At 44.8% G+C, this 9,212-nt stretch overlaps 1 protein-coding gene across 1 annotated transcript; it reads right to left on the reverse strand.

Annotated features, from left to right (window-relative positions):
• Positions 1-344: 344 nt before the first annotated feature.
• Positions 345-3,378, reverse strand: LOC125890344 (potassium voltage-gated channel subfamily A member 10). The gene is made up of 2 exons (XM_049578929.1): positions 3,284-3,378; positions 345-2,339 (listed from the first exon to the last, which is right to left on the reverse strand). The coding sequence occupies exon 2, from the start codon at positions 2,176-2,178 to the stop codon at positions 484-486; it is 1,695 nt and encodes a 564-aa protein (XP_049434886.1). The 5' UTR covers positions 2,179-2,339; positions 3,284-3,378; the 3' UTR covers positions 345-483.
• Positions 3,379-9,212: the final 5,834 nt, after the last annotated feature.

Below are 9,212 nucleotides of genomic sequence, written 5' to 3' on the forward strand. Positions count from 1 at the left end.
TCCGAGTATGCTACCACAACCGTTTTTTTTTCTATTGAGGGATAAACTTACAGACTCTCAAGGACATTTTGAGTAAATTTACAACTTATTTTGCTTTTTCACTCGTCTATTTACTCTAACAATCTACGATTTCAAGGTGAAATGTCTATAATACAAATGAGTCATCACATTTTTCTTCAAATTGCACTGAATGAAGGAGGTAATTATACCTTTCAGTTCTTCTCATTAAAGTTAACTGACACAGTAGTTGCTGAGTTGTGTTAATTGCACTTTGACACATCCACAAGCAGACAGACAACTTGCGTAAAGCCTGTCTCACCACACAGGGCCTATTAATACTGTCATATATGCACAAAATGCTGTCATGTTTGGAGTACAAAACAGTGAGAAAGAAACTGATATCACCACAGTGCATCTCACTACTGGATATGTTTGATTAGTCCATGTGTTTTTCACGCCCCTGTATGTGTATAAATACTTCCTCTAACAGTGTGTGCCATTTTTCTCATTCTGCCAGGTGCCATTACTTTTGTTTAGTGAGGGTGTGCTTCCATACTTGTTTGCAGCTGACATTTTCTGGGCAGCCTCCGCCGCTGCATCCATAATATGCTTCTCCTCCTGCTCAGTCTCACGGTGGTAAAAATAGTTAAAGTTGGAGACGATGACAGGGACGGGCAAGGCGATGGTCAGGACACCAGCAATGGCACAGAGGGTGCCGACCATTTTGCCTCCCATCGTGATGGGGCACATGTCTCCGTATCCCACAGTGGTCATTGTCACCACAGCCCACCAGAAGCCGTCGGGGATGCTGACAAACTGCGTCTGGGGCTCATCCACTTCTGCAAAGTAGATGGCACTTGAGAATAAGATGACTCCTATAAAAAGGAAGAAGATGAGCAGCCCAAGTTCCCTCATACTGGCTTTCAAGGTCTGCCCCAAGATCTGGAGCCCTTTTGAGTGTCGGGAGAGCTTAAAAATTCTGAAAACTCTCACCAGACGGATAATTCTTAGGATTGCCAGGGACATGTTCTGACTGGAGTTCATGTCTTCATCAGGGGTCGTAGCCAGCTCTGTTCCAAGAGTTACAAAGTAGGGAATAATAGAGACTATGTCAATGATGTTCATGATGTTATTGAAGAAATCACTTTTGCTGGGGCACACCACAAAACGGACACCGACTTCAAAGCAGAACCAAATGATGCAAATAGTCTCCACAATGAAAAAGGGGTCTGTTAAGTACGCCAGCACATCTTTTGTGGCGGGATGAGGGGCAGAACCATCTTGGGTCCCGTTGATGAGTTGGGTTAAACCCGGGGGAAAGTCCTTGTCATCTCTGAACTCTGGCAGAGTCTCTAAGCAGAAGATGACAATGGAAATGACGATGACAAACACAGAAACCAGCGCGACAGATCTAGCTGCGCTGGAGCTTTCTGGGTATTCAAACAGGAGCCAGAATTGTCGTTGGAGTTCGTTGGTGGGCAAAAGGACATCCGGCTCTTTAATAAACCCTTCGTCTTCGCGGAACTGCTCCATCGCTTCATGACCCAACTCATAGAAAACAATTTCATTAGCAAAAACATCTAAGGGAACGTTGGCCGGTCTGCGGATTCTCCCTCCTGACTGATAGTAGTACAGAATGCCATCAAAAGACGGGCGGTTTCTGTCAAAGAAGTACTCATTTTTCATCGGATCGAAGTAGCTTATCCTCTTCAAGGGGTCTCCGAGCAGCGTCTCTGGGAACTTATTCAGGGTGCTGAGCTGGGTCTCGAACATCAGGCCCGAAATATTGATGACAACTTTCTCGTCTTTTTCTTCAAAGCAGTGCTTTTCAAACAAATCTTCATTCTCGTAGCAATCCTTCGCCATCTTACTGAAGACGCTGTCAGTGGGAGACTCACTGTTGATCAGGAGCTTCAGATTAGAGATCAAACTGCCACTGCTTGAGTTTGCTTTGGTGGTCAGAGTCGGGGGAGTGGACGGTGACAACCCTTCCTGGCCGGACGAATGCCCACGTCGACCCCTGTGTGGCGACTGGTGAGGAGAACTCAGACGATGGGTTAAAAGATTCTGATCGGGGGCCTCTGAGGGGGGCGAAGTCGGGTACCCAGAGTCACTTGGGTCCCCGAGGTTGATACCAACATCATCCATGTTTTCAAAATTAACAAGCGGCACCTCCATCGCCTGTCTTGTTGCTAGCCACAGCTCCGTCTATCAGCCTGGTTGGAGTGCAGGAGACAGAGGGGACACCACAACCAGTGCCACACTGAAGATCCAGGCAGGGCCTCCCTCCTCCTGGTTCTCATTCAGGCATTTTGTTTGGATTTAGTCCACTGAGTAATCTGTAGAGGGGGGGCGGAAAAAAGCAAAGTTGTGTTATATTTTTTGTTAAATAGTGCAATACAGTTTTCTTAGTAAAGAGATTTTTCTGTCAGCTCGTGTTTGCATCAGCAGAGAACCGGCCATCTGATACTGTGCTTGTACAGTTATTTTTCCCCCCAATTCTCTCCCATGAACATAAAACACAAGCTCTGCAAGTTCGCCTGTGAAAGTGCTTACACGGGGTATAGGTACTATTATTGCTGATCATGTGCGACAAAACCGTTTAATTTCCTAATGGAAAAACATCTGAGCCTTCACTTAAGACTGAAAGCAGAAGCTCATCAGATGAAACACGTTCACTCCCTGTGTCAGAACATCAGTTTCTAACTACTGTTTTGGTTAATCAATCCCAACCTTGTCCTGGGTAGTCGATCAGCATCACGTTTACTTTATCTCTAAGTAGCTGTTTATCATTCCATTTGTCTGGTTTGGACAGGTAACCAAATCCCGACACACGCTTTTAAGCTGCAACCTCTGTGTCCACTTGACACCGAGGGCCCTGCACACGTAGAGAGACTCATCTGCTTCTCTTTCCACTCGCACTGTAGCAGATAACGTAACAGTCCAGGATATGGGATTGGATCTACTTATCTGAGTACATCATGATACGGCTTGTGCAGAAAATAAATATATTGATTGCGCCATGTCAGCAAAGAGAGGTTACTGTGTCCAAGAGAAAGGACAGGAAAGCGCGGTTAGATCGACACTCTTTTATCTCAGACACTTCTGTTTCTAAGAGCAACTTCTTGTTGCTACATGCTACAAAAAAACGCCCCACTGAACGAACATCGAAAGACACAACAGATCCACATTGCATCAAAAACACCCAGAAATGCATGCAAACGTCTCTTCAATTAAGTGTAAAGTTTATATCCAGCTGTGTGCAGATGTCCGCACCACTCACCCGTGTCCCCGGCTCTGCAGAAGTTGCTGTGCCCTCTCTACCCTGCCCGGCAGCTCCGCTCTGCTCCCCCTTCCTCCCTTCAATCTCTCCCTCATCCAGACTCACAATCAAGAGTGTCTCTAGCTCTATTAAAGCTCTCATTGGGTAATTTAACACCCCATACGAAACCAGAGATGCCAGAGGTACCCACACACACAAGCAAACTTACACATGCGCGCACACAAACAGAGACAAACACAAACACAGGCAGGAAACTCACTGTGTTTTGAATGTGGGGGTCACCTGGCTTTGTTCTCCCTGCTCCCTCCTCCGTCACCGGGATGAGTGAGGCATTATAGGTAGCTCTCTGATAGGAGATTTACCCTGCAGGAGCCAATCACTGTTTGACGTGGCGAGGGGAGAGTGGGACCCACTCTTTCCCCCCTCGTTCCTGCAGAGTAAGCATCCACATGCAGGATCATCCAATCCACCCTCACCTTGGGGATTATACTGTATTCTTCCCCTCTTACAGCACTTGTCACAGCTCTCAATACCTGCAGCAGTGCACATCTGCCCCGGGGATTCAGCTTTGACTTGTTTACATCCTCAGTGATACATGCTGACGTCAAGTTTTATTTCGTCTGATATTAGATTCTATGAAATTTTCAACTGTCTCTAAGTCTTTCCTGAAGTCTTATTTAAACTTTTCTTTCAGTAAACAGCCCTGTATGTCTGAGCTAACACAATCTATAATATGTCAGTTCCTCTTTGGAAAAACAGACTAAGGCGGTACACTAGAATCAATGTCATTGATAAATACTTTTGCTTTTCATGAAGTCATTAATTCTGGGCAGACATTTCCCCTGGAGGTGTTCAGTATGGATTTGTGAGAGTGTTTATAGAGTAAAAACAGTCCTTTTCCAAGAAATTCCTGCAGATGTGTTTGTGTTGTTTTATTTTTGGTGTCCCTGCCAACTCCGGCACCTCTGCGCCTGCCAACTATTGAAGGTTTGTCAGATTAATACAGTAGCTCCGTAAACTTTGAAAAACTGTGACAAGCCTAATTAGAAAGGTTAAATTCAAATTACAGGAGGGCTCCACTTCCCTTTTTAGTCCCGGCCCAATTCTCTCGAGGAGCGCAAACTTTAATCAAAGTTAATCTTGTACTTTTTCAGAAGGGCGGCCAATTTGGCAACATGGGTCGAATATTGTGTTACCTGATAGAGAACCAGCTGCCTGAAGTCAGAAATCGCTCCCTCACCTCACTCTCCCCCTGCTGCAGCCTGGAGTTGGCTGTCTGCTGGTCCTCGGTAACATTGCGGCGTGAGCAGCACCACTGCAGGCACGAGCACATGGCTTCAAGGTCACAGAAAACCGTTTTAAGTCTTCGCTTTGCTATACATCATCACACACACCGTCACCTCCAGAAATCTCATTATGTGTCCTCACAGGAACATCAGGCACACACGCAGCAGTGAATTTAAACTTCATATGTTCATGCCTGACATATACTTTCAGGTTTGCTCCATGCACATGGAGCACAGGGATGCAGGGAGGTGCATGTGCACACACACACACACACCACTCAGCTGACTCAACATGCTCGATATATACAGGGATCTTTTTCTTGTGTGATTCTGCAACGTCCTGGACATGTCATTGAGAAGGCAGTCAGCTGTGGCATGACCCTCCTCTTAAACACTTCATAATAGAATCTGCTACAGGCAAAGAGAGTTAGGAAGATAGACAGCGAGGGGGCGCGATCATAGACTGCACGAGTCAGACTGAGAGGGTAAATAATCGATCCATTCCCCTGGCTAAACGATTTGTGTCAGTAAAGGAGGGAAAGGGGAGGTAAATGGGTGAGATATGAGCTACAGGATGGACTGCAGCGGCTGCAGTGTCACTCGTCTCAGGACTCCTGACAGCGGACCAGAGGGATAACGTCCCTCCTTCTGTCCTTCCACACAGCCCTCCATCCATCATCCATCCCCCCCTCCCTTCTGTCCTGCGTCCAGCCCCCCCTCCCCTCCCCTGATGACACCGTCACCTTACCCGTTAACAGACTGTGTTGACAAAGCAATTTCTCCATCAGCATGCTTGTGTGCGAACTATACTGACGCTGCACAGGTATAAACACCTCAACTTGGAGCCATGGACGCCTGATATGGCAATATTTGTTCAGGAAAAATAAATAACGTCAACACTGAAGTGAAGGAAGTACCCAGAGTAAAAGTAGCATCACCACACAGTGAACATGCTTCATCACAGGTCCTGCACTTAAAAGGTTTTATTTTAATCAGTACCTGAAAATCAGTATAATGATGTCCTGTGCATCTTTTACTAACAATAATATGCTCTACAGTCTTTAACCGCCGCCTGTTTGGTTAATCTTAGTTTTTATTGTTTGATGAATTGTTTAATACCCCATTGATTCTAAAGTTTTTTTTGTTGACAGTCAAGACAATCAGTTCATAGTGTAATCCTGCAACTCTCCACACATCCTGCAACTCAATCAACTCTTAAACCCGGGGCGTCGGTGGCTTAGTGGTAGAGCAGGCGCCCCATGTACAAGGCTGTTGCCGCAGCGGCCCGGGTTCGACTCCAGCCTGTGGCCCTTTGCTGCATGTCACTCCCCCTCTCTCTCCCCCTTTCACACTTGTCTGTCCTATCCATTAAAGGCTAAAAAAATGCCCAAAAATATCTTTAAAAAAAAACCTCTTAACTCTTAACTCTTGGATCCTCAAACAGTGAGTAAAACTAAACCAAAGACAGTGAGGGCATCGTATCTCCCAATGAACAACCTTGCAATCCAGTAAATAGTCATAGTGACTACTGCATTTGTTTAAATGATATCACAACCTGTTTTTAACCTTAATCAAAATGCTTTTGTTGTCCAAACCTAAGACAGGAGTCTCGATATGAACTCGAGGTTCTGGTGTCAAGGTCCTGCACCTTGCCTGCAGTCCTCCCCAGCCATCTCCCTGTGATGCCTCCGCGATACATGAATGTAGTGTTTTGTTACTTGAGAGAAACATTGTCTCTGAACATAATCCAGGCAGCAATTAGATTGTCACAACAACATAATTAAGAAAGCAGCTGAGTAACATACAAACATAATTTCTAGGAAACAAGATTTAAATTTCTCAGGTCGGCCGCATGTGGCTTTTTTTTCTTGCAAAAAATGAAAACAATCATTTTTACTCATGTCACAATAAATATGTTTCTTTTAGTTGTTTTAAAAAGTAATGGTGAATATTTTGGTTCAAAATAAGACTTGGTTACCTGACTTTCTGACCCAGCAGCTGCAGGGGTTTTCTGGAAGTGCGTTCCCTGCACCCTCTGTTTGTCTTTGGAAATCACAAAGTAACTAAATCTGTGGGCCACTCATCTCGTGCACATGATCTTTGTAATTCTATCTCAAAAGACCATATGCTCATCCAATAAGGGTGACAGGATTTCAACGTGCATGTCAGGTAGCACGGATTAGATATTCCAGCCTGGTAATCTTATAGCAGCTGTAAAGGCAGCTGGTTATTCTAGTCTAGTAATCCTATATATTGCGGCAGAGGTTCTCCTCGTTGCAAATAACACACAAGGTTGAGTCAGGCACACACAAGGGCAAAACAGCTACAGTATAGAAAACCCCTACGCAGCTCAAAACACAGACACATATTCATTGAAAACATCAGTGTGCCACAAGTTCACAAGTTCAGATTCAGTGTCAAACACCTGCAGGGAAGTGATCAGGGTTTCTCCGTCACAGGTTTGGCATCCTTTGTGAAAGTCAGAGTGAAAACTGTAACAAAGCTAAACAATGAGAATACAACATATTCAACATATAAACGCACATGGTCGGGTTTAGGCAACAAAAGCACATGGTTAGGTTTAGGAAAACAGAACAGGTTTGGCTTTATAATCTCACGGGACACAAACACCACTCACCTGGGTAAAAGTCGGTGATAGTTTGACCTATCCACTATCCCTCCCGCCCACCCGATTCAGACTTTCGCTGTCTGGTTGTCATTCTTGTCCCACCGACACTGACACCACCTAGCGCCCGCTGTTAAACTACAATGGCCACTGGCTGCATATCATGTCTTAGTTAACGGACAGCTTTTTTTGTCTGTATCTGATGCTGCAAGTCACTGCCCAAGCGCTGGATTTCGACGACTTCAGAGTAAGTTTGGGTTGATGTCAGCACTGTTGCAGTTGTTAGCACTGTTAAGTGGGGTTGGGTGGTGTCTGTTTTCTCATACCATCCTGAAATTCCACTGGGGTGTACAGTATATGACGGTATTAGTGTGCGGAGCTACCACGCCCCCCACTAGCGAGTTTGCTACTTTCCCCAAGCTCTCTTAGCTTTTTCGCGCTATTGCAATGGCGACACATTATTCACCATGAAACAGGAAGTTGTTTTAACTTAAGTGTACATTATTCAATCTGCCCCAAATTTCACGTGTCAGAAGAGTCCAGGCCTGAAGAGGTCAATGTGGCACTTACGTGTTACAGTTATTGCGCCACCTACTGGCAACAGGAAGTAAGGCTTGTGTGTTGCATGAAATTTACATGGTGTGGTCTACAATTCATACACAGCTACATGCGTACGTAAATGTGTGTTCTCAAGCCCAACTAGTGGATACAAAGGTTGTACAAAGTTCGCAATATGTCATTTCCAGCTCCACCTCTCCAGTCAACACCACCTCAATCCTTCTTGATGCATCTGACTGTCAGAAAACAAAAGCTGCATCAACTGGCGTACCGCCAGAACCCCGACATGTGCAAAGGTGCGAGAGCCCGTTCATCGCTGCTTGCAGCTTTAATTAAAAATAGTTTTCCTGTCCTCTGTGAGCGCAGACTTCCCTTCATTGTTTGGACAGAGGATTTGGCCTGCAGCCGACTCTGAGGACTGCTACTCCACTAAGGAGATTATGCAACACAGGAGATCAGCCCGGAGAATCACCCTCATAGATGAACAGTGTGGACTAAATACTACAGACTTAATTGAAATGTCTGGATTGTTTCCAGCCTCACTAATCAAAAGACAAGTGCTAATCTTGGATGACTCCTTGGACCCGACACAGGAGGGGAGGAGGCGAGCGTTCACATAAACCAATCAGAGTGCAGCCACAACATTTAACACTGCAATCCTCAGTGGTTTAAACTCACTGATTTAATTACACTTCCTTTTCAAAACATCCTCTTTTTTCCTGCACTTTCCTCTGCTGTAGCACAAAAACATCCTTCAGCAGCTGATAGATGCTGTAACACACTGGACTCCTTCAAAGCACCATCACAAGCAGTGAGGAGCAGCAACCACACAGGGAGGACAAATGCCAAGTGCCACCCACTATTTTGACATCAACATTGCTCACCGTTGGACAGGGAGGTTCCATGGCTGCAGGCGCTGCGAGCTCATCCAAAGCCTCCTGAGTTACAGAGCCTCCTCCTCATGTCCCCATATGGCCTGTTGTAGAGTACAAAACATGATGTTGGTGAGAAATTATCAGAGATTCATCAGAGTTTAACTTAGCTGCAATATTTTTAAAACATTACACTATGATGATAAAACAAATGTTGCGTAACGGCGAAATGTAATCCACAGCAAAGGATCAGCATCGAAACTGTGAAGGTTTTACTCACTACTATCACAACTAATAATGAAAACAACAATAAAACTTCAACTATGGCTGAAAAAGCAATCAAAGCAGCATGTACTTATTTGTCCTACTTAAATTTAACAGCAGCAATTTGTCTAGCAGTTGTATCAAGTTGTATCAATATCACCATGGGTAGTTCTTTATAAATCAAGCTTGTGTAAATATTAAGACTATTTAAAAGCATTAAATTGAACTTACCTTGTTATCCAGCGGTGAAAGAAGCTTGTCTAAAGTCACCCCCGCATCCTCTTAGATTAAATATCCAAACATGCGATGGCAGAGTCTTAAGA

This window comes from Epinephelus fuscoguttatus, linkage group LG1 (genome assembly GCF_011397635.1).
Source record: "Epinephelus fuscoguttatus linkage group LG1, E.fuscoguttatus.final_Chr_v1".
Lineage (NCBI taxonomy): Eukaryota > Metazoa > Chordata > Actinopteri > Perciformes > Serranidae > Epinephelus > Epinephelus fuscoguttatus.